Source organism: Andrographis paniculata, unplaced genomic scaffold, assembly GCF_009805555.1.
Source record: "Andrographis paniculata isolate CXL003 unplaced genomic scaffold, ASM980555v1 Contig5END, whole genome shotgun sequence".
Classification (NCBI taxonomy): domain Eukaryota; kingdom Viridiplantae; phylum Streptophyta; class Magnoliopsida; order Lamiales; family Acanthaceae; genus Andrographis; species Andrographis paniculata.
In genome coordinates this window covers 255,839-275,720 of record NW_026137595.1, presented here as the reverse complement: position 1 = coordinate 275,720, position 19,882 = coordinate 255,839, and the positions used below count along the sequence as shown (strand labels likewise).

Genomic DNA, 19,882 nt, shown 5'->3' with positions numbered 1-19,882 from the left:
GTACTATTGAACAGCAAGAGATTAACCAAACCAACAGACTGCAGTGCAGATAAAAACTATAGATAAATAAGCAATCACTTGATCTTATTCTTTAATACACTATTACAACCCATAAGTATTCTGCTGTGGAAATTAGTGATATCTTAAGAATCTGTCCAGAAACACAGCATCTTGCTTGTTTGATACCAAAAACAGAAAAATAATAGCAATAAGAATAATAATAATAATCAGATACAGCAGAAGAGATCGACCTTTGAGTTTTATCTATAGATTGATTTTACCGGCTAAGTACCAGGAGTGACAAGCAAGGCTGCCAAATGCCAGGATATTAGCAAGAGAAGACAATCCATGAATCATTCCAAATTTCTTGTTCATGGCAGCAAGCTTGGGATTCTTCTTTGCTACTTCTAGGTTTTTTGTCCACCCAATTTCTCCACCAATATCAGCCTCTCTCTCTATCTTGTGTCTTTGTTTCATCATCTGCACTTGGCCATTAAAATTATAGTATTAATGTGGCTTGTCCTAAACAAGTTGAAGTCAAGAACTTTTAAAGAATAAACAAAGGAAACAATTTGGACTCAGCGCCGTTTTGTCAAAGCTCGTTACAATAAGTTAGTAGTAACCCTAATTTCATAATTTGTAGGGTCAATGCTTATAAAAATACAGGTAAATGTAGTGCAAAACTACCAATCAAATTCTACATACATAATTCACATGATCTAAAGAAATTAACCAAGTAGCTAGTATGTTTTTACCTCAATGGTCATGGGAGTAAAGATAACAAGATTGCTGAGATTGAAAGCAAAGGCAGCAAGAAGTAATCCGAGCTGGTACTTTTCATTGGCTTCCGAAGTCTTCCATGGGTGCAAGTAACCAAAAGCTCCTACTGCCACAGCGCAGCAAACCCCCACCATGGAAAAGTAGGCTGGAAACATCTTGCTCTGCAAGTTCCCAAACTGATGCCTTGGCAGGTTTCTACATTAGAAAATAAGCAGAATAAATTTACCGAGAAAATTTCACAAGGCATTATAAACAGTCAGGGCATTTGTTCACCAGAATTCAGCATTTCACTAAAGTGATTCATACAAACTCAAGTTCCAGCAAAATTAAGCAGCATATATGTAGAATTATGCTCTCTGTCCACTTCGAATATAAAACATTCCAGCCAAATTCACAACAGTTGCAACGAAGAGAGCTTTGCATAGTAAATTACGACGTCGTGAATATGTGCAATCAAAATTGCCGACAGCTGTAATATCAGTAGGAGAATCGAGAGTATGACTGAAAAGGGGAGATCCTTACTTGAACATTATTATCCCGCCGATGAAGGTAACCCACAAAGCTGCTCCCCAGGCTGTGGAGAAGCAAAGTAGGTGAGCCAATTTCAACACAGTGATGATCACGGGGGATTTCTGGCCCGTCGACAGCGATCCAAAAACCTCCGGCGAGAAAACCACTCCAATTGCAAGAAATGCAACCGCAGTTAGAAATCTGGTCATCCAAGCCATGCCTAACCCGTCGATTCCTTCAGAATCGCCAACGTAAATCGCTACGCCAGGGTTCGTCGATAACAGTTGCAAGTTGCAACCACTCCCATCCTCACAGGCGGTAGATTCTAGAAACAGAAACCAGCGTAGAAAATGACTAAATTACTCTTCCAAAATATCAAATAAAGTTCAATGGGCCATACTAATAGAGGCCCAAATTATTATATTCGGCCAAGGGTATCGAAGTATTAACTTGAAGGCCCAATATTTAAAGCCCAATTAAGTCACAAATGTATTATTTTAAGCCCAATTATTGAAAGAAATTATGGATTTTTATATATGTCGTGTGTGTGGCAAAACTTTTTCGCAAAGATCTCAGAATTAAATATGTATAATTGACTTTCCCCAATCCGATCAAGAACACAATTACACAAATATTTTACCTTAAAAAAATTGTATATTTATTAATTTATTTACAAGTTAAAATGGGAATTGCTCACATGCAGTATGTAATATATATATATATATATTAATGCAATTGAGAATGATGGGGGACTCAGATCTGTAAAATTAAAAATACTGCAAGTTCAAATTTTGATTTGTTTACAATAAAAAAGTTCACCAACTTTCATGGCTTATCCTGCTTGTACAGTAGAAATCAAACAGGCCAGATAATTTAATAATTAACAAGTTAATTAATCAATTAATTAGTAAAGTGGGGTTTGAGAGATCCAGTTGCATGCATGCTAGCTAGCTAGCTATCTTTAATTTGCCAATTAACTAATTAATTAACTACATGATCTGCATGCATGCACAAATCAGAATTGAAACTAAATTATATTATATTAAATTGGTGAAATTCTTGATTTCCCACATGTTAAGTGACATCATCGTATCTTCTTTACAGCTTAAATACGATTGCTACAGGATAATGCATGGTTATCTGTTTAATTATTAAAATAATTACAATCATATATTCTTAATTATCTATCATTGCTAATTAGCTGTTGATTTGTACTTATGTCAACTGTCAACTCATTTTTGAATAAATATTATCCAGCAAACTATAAGAACATATATATATATATATATTGATTGAATTATTGTAACTTGACTCAATCGGCCATCAATTAATTAATTAATAGATTGGTATTATTATGATTATTATATGATACATTGATTTAATTTACTTATCCTCTCTTGGACACTGTTATTAATTTAATTTTATATATCAAGTAAATAAATGTATAGAAATTGGCAAAATATATACATTTATATATATATATATATATGTAATGAAAGTGATGGAGTCGTCATGTGGAAGTGTGCAAAAGCCCTTTTCTTTAGCCACAAGTTCAGAATTTACATAAAAGAAAATGACTTTGTAAGTTTACTACTGCTACTATATGTTATCTTTTTTTATTTATTGTAAAGATTAACATTACTGCATGGCTCTTAATTATATATAGATAATCTGATTGTCAGAATAACCATCGAACCTGTTTCTTTCTTTTCATTTGTTACCTAAACATTTGAAAAATAACTAGTGAGGGATAATTACGATGCACGTCGTAACATATTTTCTCCACTATCACGACCAAAGTTAAATAAATATATAATTAATTAATATATGTATGTATGTATGTATGTATGACATGGTGATGGGTAGCTTAGCTATAGCCTATAGGCCTCGCCTCGTAGAGCAATAGGGTTATGGGTAGCTGTATATTATACTCTACTCCAAATATAATCTATTATATTAGAGTACAGTATATTGTTAGATTGTGAATTTGGGATGGACATCCATTGAATTAAATTTATTGAATGTTATCTGAAAGTTTTCATCTTCCCCAGGAAAGCTAGCTGGCTAGCTAAGGAAGAATCCTATGCTCTGTTTGACTTGCCATCCCATCCCTCACTTCACCTCACAATAAATGACATTTCCAACCAATTCATCAACAAAACTGCCTGCTCATTCACTCCTTTCATTTATTTATTTATTGTTATACTTCAAATAATATATAATCATTCCCATTCCAAAACTATAATCTTATTGAATTGAATACGATATTTAAAAAATATTGGTATTATCTGTAGTCGATAAAAAATATAGATAAATAATTTTTTTGTCATTGTGAGTATATATATTAATGTAAAAAGCAGTGACAATTGTAATAATAATAAAAAAAATAAGGATAATAACGGAGAGAGTATCTGTTTATATATATATATATGATTTGTGTAGTTGTTGTAGTTGAGATTGTAGGAGGGAGGCAGGAGGGTGAGTTCAATAATTGAAATTTGTATTTTAACATGACATTGCAATAAATAAATTTTATTATTTTATTACTATATTGGCCTTTTTTTTTTCTTTTTTTTTTTTGTTTCTTTTTGTGTAAGTGGTGATTCCTTTGGGGTGTGTTCTGATCTGAGGTGGTCAGGCTCAGGCTCAGGCTCAGGCTCAGGCTCAGGCTCAGATTGCTTTGCTTTGCTTTGTTTTGTTTTGGTGTGCACGTGACTCTTTTTCCCATCTTTCCCCTTTCCCTTTGCCTTTTGCAAATCTAACCATCACACTTTACATATACATACATACATACATATATCAATGTGTGTTTGTATGTATTAATTGCAAAAGATAAGATTAATAGTTAGTTGTGAATGAAAGTGGAGGAAGCATGACGAGATGGCCATTTTTGCATTTGAATTTGCATCTGCATTTGCATTTGCATTTGCATTTGTTGGGAGAATCATTGCTGTGTTGATTAGTGTGGAAGTGAAGAACCCAACCCAACTCAACCACTGTTTTTGTTGAAAATATAAAAAAATAAAATAAAAAAAAAGACCTGCACAAATTTGTTTATTATTATTAGTATTCACTTCCAAGGGAAGCCAGAGACCATAGTGTATCTGTCTATGCAATTTTGAATTTAATACTCTACTTTTACTACTACTACTACTACTACTACTACATTAGGGAAATTAATTGGTATATTTTAAATATATAAATGCAGCATACCAAAGTTTTTGCACTTTCTACGAAATCCAGATAAAAGGACAGAAGTGATGAGAATATTTGTACGTCATTGATTTTAGGTTTGCTCGTTACCCTGTCTCCTATGTTACGTGATTTTAATTTCAATTTATTTCTAAATGGTCCACTATTGATTGCAATTTCTAGAGTTAAGAATATATCATTCATGCGAATTGGCTTTTAACTAAAAATAACATGGGACTTTATATATATATTTTGTGTGAACTCGATCAGAGAGTGAACATTTGAAAGAAGCTAAAGCTTATGGATGTGTTTTGACATGCATTTTGTGTTTGAATATTTTATAAACAAAATTAATAGTAATATATTTTAAAAAAATTAGTAAGATAGAAGAAGTATATGAAAATAAAGCTTAAAACAGGGAAGGAGTACGGTGGAGTCGTACAAGTGGGGAGTCATATAAACATAATAATAATAATAATAACAATAACAATAATAGTGATGGAAATGAGTCCAAGTCCAATAAGCTTTTAATGATTATTCTTGGCGTACTCATGTAAAAATATAAAGGACACAAGAAAAAGTTTGCAGGTACTCACTCGATTGGAGGAGTATTTCCCTTCCCTTTCCTTTCTTTGTTTTTTTAACCTTGGGGAAGGAATCCCCCTCTTATTATTATTTACTACTGTGATCTGTGTACCTGCTGCTGTAACCAAAAGTTAAAGGTGGCAGCAGTAGCAGTAGCAGCAGCACATTTGTAAAAGGTAGAAAAAGACGAAAAGACCGTACGGTGGTAGCAGTAGGTGCTAGTATTAGTATTTATTTATTTAACCTTGGCCTTGGCCTTGGCCTTGGGAGATGGGAATGATCGAGGGAGGGAGAATTAGTAATGATGGCCAGTAAAAGATCATCGGTAAAAGTTGTAAGTGAAACAACAACTGATGATGACGGATGATGGATCATGGCTCATTGGAGTTTTTGTTTTCTATTCTATTCTATTCTATTCTATCCTATTCGTCAGTCCTACTTGATAATACTAGTAATATTTACAAAATTACAAACACAATCTCGTATCTCTCCCGCTGAAGCTGGGTTTAATTTACACTCTCTCTTTCTAAGAGAATATGAATGGCAAATTAGTGCGTATGTGTCGGATATTGGGAGTTGTGTGTCGATGGATAAGACTGCAAACAGAAAAGCTGGAACAGTGAATGAATGAATGCATGGATTCGTAAGTAGTAGCAGTAGCACAAGTAAAAGACAAGAGATAGAAGCCAAAAGGCAAAGTTCCCTCCCACCCACAAGCAGAGAAATGTCTGAAATTGAAATATAAATTATATACAGGTAGGTACCAAAATAGTAAGGAAAAGGAAATGAAATTTAGACCAAGTAGAAGAAGAAGAGCATCATGGTTGTTCTTCTAGAAGCAAAATTTTTTTCTCTAAGCGGAAGGAAGCAAGCAGATAGAAATTTATCAAATTTTGTACAGCCATCCTGGAACAGATTTTGATTGATTGATTCTCCCGCCCGAGGATATTAGCATTTCAAAAGCACATGGCATTGATAGCATCGACCGTCCACAGTCATGAACCAATACCATACCATTTTATTAGCTTAACTAACAGCTCAATGCTTCGTATTTCACCGGAATTGGACGATTAAATCCTGCCTGAGAAAGCAAATTCCCAACCATTGCAAGATCCCGGCAGAACACACCTTGGAACACCGACGGCGGCGGCGATGTTATCGGTTTCTTAGATATCTTATTCTCCTCATTTCCATTGCTACCAGCAACACGAATTTGCTCGTTTCTTGCCTCACGGACTTTCTGATTAACTTGAATTGAAGCTGCAGCTTGCACATCAGTAGCCGCAGCGGCGGCGGCAATCTGCCGTTGCTTCTCTGCCGCCAATTGATCCTCCAAAATTGTAGACAGGATGGACGAATACCCTTTCTGAATCAATCTATAAAGCAACAGGGAAGACATTCTTGCCCGATCCCTCACCGATTCAACGTCCTCGTCGGCAAACTCGCATTTCTCAATGAAACTAGAAGATCCATCAGGTTTGTGTTTCAATGTCAATAGCAGCTGTGCTCTTTCCAACTCTGATTTTGAACAGCCTCTTCTCAATCCCATCAACGCCAAGTAGTCGACGTTTCCGGTTTCGCCGGCAGCAACCCTTTGCTTTAATTGCTGGATTTTTGTGGCCAAGGAACATAGCCTGCCCGGGATTTCCCTGTACTGGACGCTTTGGCGTTTCCAGACAGGTCCTCCAAGTTTCCGATCACGCAGAATTGAATTGTAGAGCAGTTTCAAATGCTCCAAATCGTGGAGGCTGTCTGGCAGACATCTGATGGCTTCGAACAGAGTGGCTCTGATGGTAAGAGCTTCAATGCAACAAGTGTCCAGCGCTAAAGCTTTGTTGCAATCGGCGATGGCCTCTGCTATGCGGCCGGCGTTCTGATAGGCGGATGCACGGTGGACGTAGCACTCGGAGAGAAAACCTTGAGGAGCGCCGCGGCGACCGTCTAGGATTTTGGAAAAATGTCTGATTGCTTCGGAGAAAAGTCCGGCGTCAAGGGCGGCGAGCGCGGCGGTCTTGCGGCGGATGAGGAGCTTGATGTGGCAGAGGAGGTGTGAGATGCTGTCGAATTCGGATTTGGGTGGGGATTGGGGCGGATGGTTGAGGGAAATTTCGCCGGAGAGGGGGAATTTATTGAGGCAGAATATATCGTCGGAGCGGGAAATGCTCTCGCGGCGGAATGCGGTGGCGGCGAGGCGTTTTCCGGTCTGGAGAAGCACCATCGCATCCTCCATTAATCCTAGGTGAAAACAAGCTTGACCCAAAGCCAAGTACCTGTTCGAAGGAAGAAATACGTCAGATCAAAAGATCGGTAATCATCTAAAATCATACAGTAATTAATAAAAACTTTGGATGACGACGAAACGATGAAAACGAAAGGGAAACTTGACTTAGGCAAGGAATTTTACGCGTCAATTAAGGCAGGATTAGGTGAGAGATTTCATCAATGGCTACCAGTGATTTCGCGTGATATACAAGCAATACGCTTAACCATGAGCATCAATGAAATAAAATATCGAGATCACAGAAGGAGTCGGAAATGGAGGAGGGTAGAGATTCCGAGATTACCTCCACTGCGCATCGCTTTCGACATTTTTACCGAGACCGGCCATAACCTTCCGTTTCAAATCCGTCACAGAAAAGCACTTGAACGCCGGCTCATCCGTACCACGCGCCGAAAGAAGCTTGACTTGTTCCCTAGATAACTGGTTCGACGAGTTATCCGATGATCCTGACGACGCCATATCGTCGGCAATCGCCATTTTCAAGCTAGGAATATAGTCCTGCAACATATCCGCAACCTCCTTGAACCGTCTCAGATTCAGCAAGCACCGAGCCTTCAGCTCCAGCACTACCTCCACGCGAGGCGCCACCGCAATAGCCGTCTCTAGGAGCCCCAGCGCCGCCGCAATATCTCTCTGCTCTTGCGTCGCAATCAGCATTTTAGCTTCCCTCACGCATCTATCCACCATCTACAATACATTTTCCAGCAATCAATAATCTTAATTCCCTACCGCGCATCACGCATCAAAAGCGCAAATAGTAAGTGCAAAAATCGATAAGCATCATCATACCTTCTTATTGGTGAACCACCAGTGTTTCTTCTCTCCGCCGGCGCGAGGCGGAGACACAACAGCCATTGGTGGATTGCAGGAAGCAACCATTTAACAGAAACTCCTTCAACCTCTCACTTTCTCTCTCCGTCCCCTTGATCAGAATGCTGTTCGGCTACACAACAACATGAATCAATCTATCTATTGATAAATCTAATCCAAACACCCTTCCCTGACTCGGGCAGAGGGAATTTGGATCTGAGAGAATGAAAAAGCAAGCGGAGAGAGGAAGAAGAATAAGATGGGGGGAATGAATGGGCGGAAGGGCAATAGGAGTATGGCTTTAAACAACAATTGCCAGCTTTGACCTGAGAGAAAGGATTGATCCTTCCACTTCATCGCTGGCATCAGATTCTCTCTCTCCCCTTTCTCTCTCTACACTCCACATTGCCTATCGCCTACGCCTCAAATATAAATTTAAAATAATGGATTTATACTGTCAAATTAGTTTTTCAATAAACATTTATTAACATTTTCAAAAAATATATTTATGTATGGACGCATTTATTGAGTGATTGAAATGTTATTTCCTGTTATATACTTGCAATAGAGCGATTTTACTTGTACGCGTCTATAAATACCTACCATAAATTCGTATCTATATTTATTGTATTGGTTCATCATCGGAAGTGAGACATTAATATATCCCACTCAAACAATCTTATCGTTCAATTAATTTATCATATTTAATAAATTATTTGAATTAATAAAGAATAGAAAGAAATTTTAGAATTATGAAAAGAATTGTTGTTTTATTTAAATATCCGAATCACTAATTAACAAACAACTATATCTCATTTTTACATGTGTTGGACTTGATTTTTTATCTAGCATACTTAAGAGCTAGTGTATACATTCCCTTTCCCTTAGCTTGTCGTATCATCACTATTCATTATAATATATATAGCCACAAAAAATTATAAACACGTAAATGAAAATCATATAAGTTTGTTTTATAATTATATTTTGGCGAACACACATGATTATAAGATACATTTTATTTTATTTTTGCTAATATATGTGTACATGTCCATTTGATAATTTAGACGATCGAGCCTACGTGCAAAAGGACTAACTGGATTAACCATATGCACCCAACAAATTTATCATGTTTCCGGATAAATGCCACAAAATCTAAATTTGTGATGGTCAACTCAATATATGCTGCAAGTTATGATTATTTTGTGTCTTAAATGATAGATTTTTTAGGATCGTGTGGAATATATGCATAGGGTAACTCAAATAATTGGTGTCTTTATTTATAAGATTTTATCTCTAAATTTTATTTTTTTAAAAAAAACATCAAATCAACTATCCAATTTTATTTATTATATTATACTAAAATTTAATTTTATATTTAAAATATTAAATTAATCCATATTTATATCCCATCAAATAACTATTTCAATTCAAAATTTTACTATTAAAAATCAAAACCCCACGAATAAACACAACTAGATTTTGGAGAGAATATTTGAGTTTAGGGTCGAATATACTTGATTGTTTTGACATTTATGTGTGTTATTTTGTTAGCTGATTTTCAACCATATAAAATTCATGAGTTGGTTTTGTAACAACATTTAAGTTGTTTTTTCTATGTCTTTACGTGCTAACTAATTAGGTCAATACATTAATATTCTAAACCTCCGAAGTTAAGGCACACATAAAACAATTATATTTTAGTTCCAACTAAATGAACGCCAATGCTTCACATATTTTATTATAATTAATATTTTTAAAATCCTTGCAGAAACACAGCCCAGTCCGTACACTTATTTAAAATATTTTAAATAAATTTACAAACCTCATACAATATATAACCGTTAAAATTTAAAATAAATTAACAACAGTGCAATCGCAATACGCGCAAGAATGTGTATTACTAATTTTATTTTTTTAAAAAAAAATAAAATAAAATTTAGTTGATTTTTGGCGGTTCGCAAAATAGGCACCGGTTTTGCCAGGTGATCATTCACGAGTGACGTGTCATCCACCTCAATAACCTTGCATTGCATACAAAGAAAGTGACTCAGCGGCGCCAGCTAATTATTATTAGGTACTTCAAATAATAATGTTAGGGGCATAAAAAAAAACCACATATTTTAAAAATTGAGAGTGGTCCAAATTAAATAGGAATCGAGTTTCTGTGTTCTTTTGGATATTGTCTAAAACCAATAATTTGTTATACATTTTATGGATATAATTATTTATTAAATATATTGAATTATTCATTGTTGGAATGAATAGGTTAATTCATGGCCTCTGGCAATATTTGGGCATTTTAGATCTGTTTTATTTTGGCGTAACAGGTAAGGGTCTTCAGATGTTTTTAAGTATAAGCAGAGGAATTTCATATAACTGATACCTGCCTCAATATAATACTAATAAATTAATTAATTAACCAATGATTTTGTAGCAAATGAATTAAAATGAGACATATGTGTATGTACAGTGTAGAGGAAAGGAAATAAAACGGATGGGGAAATGAATGAACGGTTGTATTAATGCATTATTCTTATCTGTTTGATTCCATTCCGTCCTTAGCTTTCCCGTGCAGCAGCAGTAGCAGCACTTTGTTCTTTGCTTTAAATTTCAACCAAACGGGGGATTGAATTAAAGATTGATGGATGAATTGAGTTCACTCACATGAATTATTATTATTATAATAATTAATTAATAGAATTAAAAAAAGAAAAGAAAAAAGAAAATGGACAGATCCCATCAGATGGGTTTGTCTTAAAGCTTCCGGAAAGGTTCACAAGACAGACACCCGACGCAACACTGCTCACTAAAGCTAGCAAGCTAAGGCTAAAGCGTCCAAATTATTATTCCTTCCAATCCAACTTCTTATTACACTCCTTGCCTAAAATGCTTCCACGTGTCATCGGGGCGACAACGACTACCTTCAATGATTGCTTTCCCCTACGCCCCCGCCCCCCCACCCCTATCGTTGCTTTGCAATTGGACTGGAGCTTTGTTATTACTACTGTTTCTAAATGGACGGATAGATATCTACGCCACATCACCAACGGTCACGATTTCTCCGATGATGATTATTATTATTATTATTATTATTATTATCAGTATATGTCTTTCACAGTGGAGTGCAAACAATTCAGATTTGAGTGACGTGGCGCTAGCTAGCTACACGACCTACACGCGGGACCATTGCTACTACAACTACAACTGCAACAGCTGGAATTCTCATTCCAGGCTGTAATAAACTAAATAATAGAAATTCCAACTCTTAAATTAATTTAATTTAATTATATTCTATTACTATTGCAAATTAAAATAAAGACAATGATCGTGCACTGCATTGCATTGCATTGTATTGTATTGCATGGAATGGGCTTTAGGCTCCACCACGTACACCAATTTATGAACTATGGATAATAAACACACCATTTAATTCCGCTATAGTATAATCGATCTATAATGGGATGTGATATTGCCATGTATTATTATTATTATTACTATTATTATTAGGACAATTCCTTCATGTTTTATGGGAAGAAATTGTACAGACACATGCAATGCAACAAGAAGCAATTACTAGTGATTCGAGAAAATAAACAAAAAAAATAAAATAAAATTTGGGATATGATGATGTGGAATAAAACACACATGAACTTGTCTCGCTATTTATCCTTAATTATTCCACAAGACATGACCAGTTTGGGGTATGATTGATTTTGTTTTTGGAATTTTTCTATGTTTTTGGCTATTTTGAAACAAAATGATTAGAAAATATTTTCTAATATATGTTGTTTTAATGAAAATATAAATAAGTTTATATGTAATATAATGGCTTTGTTTTTATTTATATATTTCTAGGAGAAATCTTATCTTAATAACATTTACAGGAAATAAAATCGTACGTAGCTGGGGTGGACCGTGGATGGTCTGACCAGGTATATTTCTAAGATATATATATATATGTAGAATAATATTAATTATAGTCAGTAGCTAGCTAGTACTCCTACTATAATATAATTATAATTATAATTAGATGGTATGATAGAAACAAAAGTAGACAACTCTTTCATGTACAGTGTACCGATGATGATTAGGATGGATGGATTATGGTATAAAGCAGCAGCAGCCACATGCTGTGTTTCTCACTCTCTTTCTACACCAATACCAATCAATATGACAATAACGCAAAGTAGCTTTCATGGACATTACACACCATTAATTTCCTCTAAACTATATATTTTTTAACATATAAATAAAATTTGCTGCTACATCATCGTAAATTCATTATTATTGCAAAACAAGGCACAGCTTGCATTCCATTATCGAATTAAAACCACTATTTCAACACTGCTTGCTACTTGTAGTAATAATAATAATAATAATAATAATAATAATAATAATAATAATAGAGTATTATTTTCCCGAAACAAGGAGACATATATAGAGAAGCAATTTAGGAACAATTAATTATGAATTAAACTGATAGGATATGAGCTTAATGAAGGAATTAAGAAATACGAATGCAGCGAATTAAATTAAATTAAATTAAGACACCCACCCGTTCTCGAGACATGTTTGTGCACAAGGAGGCAACTGTGAGTGTGACGTGACTACCTAAATATTCCATTAATTATGCATGAACGTCATCATATATATATATATATATATATATCTAATTTAATTATACTAGTTAAAAATGAATTATACTGTAAAGTTTTTTTAATTAATTGATCAATGAATGAATTAATTAATGATTAAAGTGTGGATTAAGCAAAGAGCAATCAAGTGCGAAAAGCCTAGTGTAGGGCATTTGGCAGAGCAGAGCGCACGTGGCCCATGTGCGGAAATCGTGCGAGCCATCAACAGCGCCAGCCAGCCAGCCAGCCACCCCTCATTTTTCTAAAATTTCAGTTCCCTCCCTAAATTTAAACTACCCAAACGAGGCCTTACATGTGCTTATTATTATTATTATTATTAGTCATAAGTGCAGTGCAGTGCAGGATTAAGAATATGTATGTATGTATGTATGTATGTATGTATGTTAATTAAATTAAATTAAAATAAAATAATTAAATCAAATGCGTAGGGTGGAGAACATGACGATGCAGTGCAGGATAAGATAGGATGATGAAGCTAATTAGCAGGGAATTTGGACGTTGGAGATCTGAAATAATCTGATGATGCAAGGACCTCAAAGTCAACAATAATTTTGGTTTATTTGGCTGGATTCAAATTCAGTTCCAACAATAGTCAAACATAAACCAACAATGCATGCATGTACATACTATTGATACTAACACACACCCACCCACCCACCTATACATACATACATATATATGTACATATACGTACGTACGTCAAATGTATCTTCACACATTCACACTACATCCCATCCTGTCTCGACCTTACACTACGTATTCAGACAACAACAATAAGTAATTTAATAATTAATTATTTAGTAGAGAGAGTCTTGCCAAGGTTAATTGTATATGAATTTAAATTACTCTATCAAAGTAGTGATTAGATGAGATGTGATGTTATGTAATGTTATCGAGCCCAACCCGTAGCCAGTCTTTTAAGCAGTCTTTTCCAGTGTCTTTTAGTACATAATTTAATGCACTGCCAATGCCGGTGATTATTTAAAATACAAAACCCAAAAGTTTCGTTTAATTATTATCTACTACTTTTACTGTATTATTTTACACATAGAAATATGTCTGTTGGATAGTTATTGGCTCAACAAGAGAAGAAAAAACAAATCTCTTTCTAATTTAGAAGATTAAACTAAAAATCGGAAGAATAATAATAATAATAATAATAATTTCTTTTAAATTTCAGATGTAAATGAAAATGTTTATTGGTGGCCCAAAAATACCATAAGGCAGCCCAGTAGGCTATTTGACCTGACGGCCCAAGATTAATTGTTTCTTTAATAAAACCACATTAATTTAGATATATGGCTATTATTGTGTCTTGATTACACACAGCTATTATCGTCTGTATAGAATTTGAATAGATGCATGAAACTATACACGAACTACCTGTATGCAATGCATGCATTATTATATTCATGATGGAATTTGAATATTCAGAAAACCGCAATTGAATTCCTGATTTCCTCCGATCCAAATAAACTAAAAGCAATTAACGGTTGTACAGCTGTCAAGTAAATCGATAACAATTAACACGCTTTTAATTACCACATTCACCTCACCTGTACTCACTTTGCTAATTATAAAGCGATTTACCGATTTACCTCGCACCTATACTTCTTCTTCTTCATTCTCCAGATCCGAATTTCAATTAGAAATGGGGAACAAAACCTCGTGTTTCTTCTCACAATCTCACAGTAAGGCAAAGCTCCTGGATCTCCATCGGAACACCCTGCGTTTCGTCGACGTTCCGGTGACCGCCGCCGAGCTCATGCTCCGTGAGCCAGGGTACGTAATTTGGCCGCTGAGCGATACGCGGCGTGATCTCCGACTGTACGCCATGACTGCCGACGAGCGATTGTCAGGAGGTAGGGCTTACATACTGGTTCCGATCAGTAGAATTGAAGGAACGGTTACAGAGTCGGAGATGGCGGTTATCGAGTCGGTTTTAAGAAGGAGAATATGGAAACGACGCAGTTCCGTTGATCCTCCGCCGGCGGTCGGCGATAATCGGATTAAGTTATCGGCTGGAGAAGGTATTGTTCCGGCCGGCGGCGTATTCCTTAGTTGTCGGATTAGGCGACGGCGCTGGAAACCTGCTTTAGAGCCAATTTGTGAGGGAATTTAATTTGAACCACTGCTGTTATATATATATTTCTGTTTTATTTTATTTTTATACATGAAGCTTGATCTAATTAATAAAGTAACCATGGTTATGAGGGTGGTTAAGCCGAACCGAAGTAGTTAAACGATGCCAACCAAACTAATTAGGGTTAGACTACCTCTGCTTCTTAATTTCTAGTAGTTGGAAGTTAACTATAGCAGTTGAACCGTTCCTATTTTTGTTGACTTTTCATGTGTATCGAATGGGTAGGTTTAAAAATTAAACAATCATAACCTAGCCAATTGCATGCCATTACATATATATATAGTAATTCAATTTTATTGCAAATAGCGAATGAATCAGTTTCTTTTATACTCATATTGACATAATTTGACATTCTCATTAGTGTTTACTAAGTCTACTGTTGATAATAATATAATTTTATTAAATAATTAATCAGTTGATGTGGTCGTCACTCCATCAATATATATATATATATATGTGTGTGTGTGTGATACTATAACCTTCAAATAATTAGAATTATATGAATTTATCCGGCCTCCGATGGGGAATTCCACCGGAAAAGTGATTCTAGCAAACGGCGCCGTGATGACGTTGGAGAAGGCGGTCACGGCGGCGGAGCTGATGTTGGAGCACCCGCAGCAGGTGGTGGTGGAATTCCGGGACGTGATGAAGAAACCGATTCCTCTGGCGGCGGATCAAAGGCTGGACAGTAAGAAAGTGTACGTGATGCTTCCTGTGAGAAGAGGCAGAGGCAGAGGCAGAGCGGCGCCATTATCGTCGGAAGAAGCTCGGGAGCTCTTGAGGTATAATTATTTCCTGAAACCTGTAGGGTTATTCGCCAGACTGCTGTGTCCTGCCGGCCATGGGAGCGTGAGGAAGTGCTTGGAGAAGAAGAAGAAGAAGATGATGATGATGAAAGGTGATCATTCCTTTGCAGATGATGATGAAGATGAAAATGAAAGGTTAGTAGTGCCGGAATATTTGAACAATAATAAAATATTATTGTTGTCGGGGAGAGGGTGGAAACCTAGTTTGGAACCTATCTCGGAGAAAAGTGTTCCGGCGAAGGTTCGCCACTGGTTGTTATGATTTTATTTTATTTGATTTGGTTAAAGCGACGTCGTTTCTGGTCGTGGTTAGTGTTGAAGGGAACTCAAAATTAAGATACGGAGCTTCTGTAGATGAACGAATTATACACTGTGGTTCTTTGTAGTCACTTTGATAATGAATTAATGTGCATGGTGATTTTATTAATTTGATCTGAATTAAAATTAAGATGAGAAGATTAATCAGAAGAAGAACAAAAACATTTAGCCCTAAAAGTATTTCCCTAGACGCGCGCGCGTGTGTGTGTCCAGGTCCATTATATTATGATTCGTTGGAATTATCTTAGTGGGTTTGTTAGGTATTAGTATATGTTGAGGCCCAAACTCATCAAAGATGGGCATGCAGATTTGGAGATTTTATTAGTTTGTAGTTAGGTCAGGTCAGGTCAGGTCCACCAGAGGAGTCAAGCTTGTCACGGATGTATATATTATCTTTTTGTTTTTAGACAAATTAAGGAGGATAAGAACAAGGAGACAGAAGAAAAGGATAAGCACAAACGAGAGAATGAGAATGAGAATTGCGCCGCCAGCCGCAGCCTTGCCATATGGTTTGATATGATACCATATGATAATGAGAGATGATTAGAAAACAATCTTTATTATTATTTTAATTTTTTTATAATATATTTATAAAATATTACTTTTGAACCTTTTAAAACAAAATTCATAAATTCAATTTAAAAGAATCCAAACATGTCACATTTGTAGTCCTGTGATGATATATTAAAGATCACAAATGCAAAATAATAATAGTAGTAAAATCACTGTAATGAACCGAACATGTTTTCTCTCCCTGTTCAAACCCAAAAATCTAAACTCCAATTCTAATGAGTAAAAAACAAATACAAACCATAATCCGAAACTAACCTCAGTTTTACTTCCCAAAACTGCCAATTTAAGCAGTAAAAAATTACAAGCTTAGTGTCAAAGTGGTATACAGACAAGTGGCATTAATTCCATCTTAGAAGAGGGATAATTATTTTCAGTGCAATTTAATTAAGAATTGAACACACAAGTAAGTATTGTTGACTTGTGATGATTTATTTTTATTTTTTTAAAAATTTTATGTGGTGAAGTGAAACTGCAATTGATGTGTGATTAATTTAAAGTCAAAAGGCAGCATTATTGTGATGGTAACAAATAACAAAGAGGCTGGCATACAAATTTTATGATGAGGGTATTTTCGGGATTTCATCTCCCTAGTCTTCGTTCATAAAAACACGTGCCGAGGCTCGATGGAAATTTGGTTGAGAAGAGTGAGACGGGGAGAAAACGAAGACGAAGAATAAGGAAGAAACGTCCAGGGAGAGTCTCTGCGGGTTGATTCAAAGGGGAGATCATCATGACCGATGTTGTGCTGTGGGTGGATGATTGGAGGTCCGTTGATTCGGTATGCGTTTGCAGAATTTGCCATGAAGAAGAGCTCGAAAGCTGTAAAAAATTGGAGGCTCCTTGTGCTTGTTCCGGAACTGCCAAGGCATGTTTCTGTGCTCTTCCTGTTTATTATGATCGTATTGTGCTTCAACTTTTCCTTTTTAATCTTTTACTTCCCAGTGATTGCAGGATTTGATTTGATCGTCGTTTTCTGATATTTTTCATTACTGATCGCGTTTCAGTTCGCGCATAGAGATTGCGTGCAGAGATGGTGTAATGAGAAAGGGAACACGACTTGTGAAATATGTTTACAGGTATATTCTTTGTGCTCATCGTCAAAACTACCTCTCCTGGATGATTAATATGTATAACTACGTCAGTTTTCTTTTGCTTTCTAGAAATTTCTAATTCTCATAATTCCAATTTTGTTGTTTTCGGAAACTTCAGAATTGTATTTTCTCAGTAGCACTCTGTTTGGTTGTTTCTGCTCGTATGTTCTGTTTCCTTGAAACTGGTTTTGCCTGCGAGTTTGTTTTGGATTATTCAAATTCGTCTTCTCTGTTCAATCATCGAAGTAATATCTTCAGTTTTCCTGTTCAATACCTGCATACGAATATTATTCAGAATCCCAGCATAGCTAATGTTTCTCCATTTTAGTTTGTCGTCTCGATAAATTATAATAATATATTAAATAATATGTGTGTTGACATTAATTCCGGAAGGCTGAGGATGTCATTTCTGTCGCTGTCTCAACAGTCTTTCTTGGAGTGTAAATGGTCCATTATCCATGTTAGGCAATATCTGCTTTTTTCTATCACAAGTAATGGGACAACCACTCGCGTTCTTATCTGTATACCTTACTTTATATTAAGTGTGTAGATTTCCCCAGTTTTTAAATAAGTTCTGAGAATATTTCTTGTGAGATTTTGCCATTCTTGTGCGTTTCTCATCAATCTCTCATATGACCTTTTAAAGAATATTTAATTCTGAGAATTTTACTATATTGAAAGTATGCTGCTATAGTAACTTTACTGAAAAGTACCCTTCTCCGGCCTTTGCAGAGATTCGAACCTGGCTATGTATCTGCACTGCCTAAGAAGACAGGGAGAATTGATGCAACAGTAACCATAAGGCAATCTATTTTGTCTTTTCTCTCCCATTCTAGCTTTATCTGTTTTTTGTTGTTATTCATCACACCCCAACACGGCATCTCTGAAATCTTTTTTGTTTGTGCTATTATACATGCTTCATCCAAGCATACCTTCTCTCGACATTCCTCTTCACTGGGTGGCATTATTTTATTCAAACCCTGTTTATCCGGAAATAATGTGCTGCTCAAAATAGATTCTTTGTTGTATTGCTGGCCGGCCATATATTCATTAAATAGTAGAAGAAAGGATTATGTTTTGAAAGTTGTTTTATGGGATTTATCAATATAGGGGAAGTTTGGAAGTGTTGAGGAATGATCAAGAAGGAAATCCAAGAGAGGTTGTTGAAACAGAGCATTCTGAGTGTGCATCTGCAACTGATAGAAGTGGTGCTTGCTGCAGATCAGTGGCTCTCATGGTAAGTTTATGCTTTTTAACTCAATCTCAGTTTCTTGAACAGCTGGCAGCTGGCAGCTTCAGTTTCATTTTTATTATTTAGCTGCCAGTTTTCATTATTAACGCATTAATTGTGAGAATAGAGAAGCGGAAAAAAGGCGAGTTAATTTGATTTAAAATCACCCAGTCAAAGCCATGCCAGATAGGGCCAAGTTGTTATAAGACAAATGGCCCTACCATATAGAATAGAATAGAGTTGCTGTATCTCTAAAGTTGTAGCCGCCATAATAAAACATTAAATCCACACCACAGGCACAGGTTTGTTCCCTTTGAATCTAAAATGTACCTAAATTTTGCAGCTTACAGCTCTGCTTCTTATCAAACAGTTGTTTGATGTTGTTGTTGGAGGTGCAGGGGATTACCATTTCTCACTCATGACTGTAAGTGACTAGAGTCTTGCAAACATTTGTACTATGCTCCATAACAGGCAAGCATATGCAATGCAATATCAATTATATTATACTGTTTTTTGTTTTGTTGAATAAATGGTGGCAGGTGGTTATAGCCAAGACCAGCGGTATACTTCTGCCCATGTACATAGTTGTCCGCATTGTAACAGCAATTCAAGACAGCATCAGGCATGATTATGAGGTAATCACTTCAGAAAATGCATACAAGCTTTGTTTTTAAACATTGGTCATTCATATCGACATTTGGTTTGTTATTTCAGAGTTCTGAGGGTTCAGACTATGAAGATGGACGGCACTTGTAACATACATTGAACTATGGACTACTATACTATAATCTACATGTGTCCCATGCCTTGTATACTCTCTTAATGTCAAATTGCTTCATGCCCCCTAATGGGAAAAGATGAAAAATATAGAGCAGGGAAATATACAAACATATTTTTGGTAATTACC

General features: G+C 35.8%; 3 protein-coding genes across 3 annotated transcripts; 1 reads left to right on the top strand and 2 right to left on the bottom strand.

Moving 5' to 3' along the window:
• Positions 1 to 44: 44 nt before the first annotated feature.
• LOC127258736 (uncharacterized) lies at positions 45 to 1,628 on the bottom strand. The gene is made up of 3 exons (XM_051285695.1): positions 1,303 to 1,628; positions 756 to 975; positions 45 to 480 (listed from the first exon to the last, which is right to left on the bottom strand). The coding sequence occupies exons 1-3, from the start codon at positions 1,506 to 1,508 to the stop codon at positions 265 to 267; spliced, it is 642 nt and encodes a 213-aa protein (XP_051141652.1). The 5' UTR covers positions 1,509 to 1,628; the 3' UTR covers positions 45 to 264.
• A 4,119-nt stretch (positions 1,629 to 5,747) lies between these two features.
• Positions 5,748 to 8,563, bottom strand: LOC127258995 (uncharacterized). Its single transcript, XM_051286106.1, has 3 exons — positions 8,138 to 8,563; positions 7,632 to 8,035; positions 5,748 to 7,337 (listed from the first exon to the last, which is right to left on the bottom strand). Exons 1-3 carry the CDS (start codon positions 8,225 to 8,227, stop codon positions 6,098 to 6,100), a joined length of 1,734 nt encoding a protein of 577 aa, XP_051142063.1. The 5' UTR covers positions 8,228 to 8,563; the 3' UTR covers positions 5,748 to 6,097.
• Positions 8,564 to 17,270: 8,707 nt separating this feature from the next.
• LOC127258847 (uncharacterized) lies at positions 17,271 to 19,831 on the top strand. The gene is made up of 7 exons (XM_051285880.1): positions 17,271 to 17,518; positions 17,658 to 17,729; positions 18,477 to 18,547; positions 18,855 to 18,981; positions 19,319 to 19,399; positions 19,515 to 19,610; positions 19,690 to 19,831. The coding sequence occupies exons 1-7, from the start codon at positions 17,384 to 17,386 to the stop codon at positions 19,729 to 19,731; spliced, it is 624 nt and encodes a 207-aa protein (XP_051141837.1). The 5' UTR covers positions 17,271 to 17,383; the 3' UTR covers positions 19,732 to 19,831.
• The last annotated feature ends 51 nt before the right edge of the window (positions 19,832 to 19,882 follow it).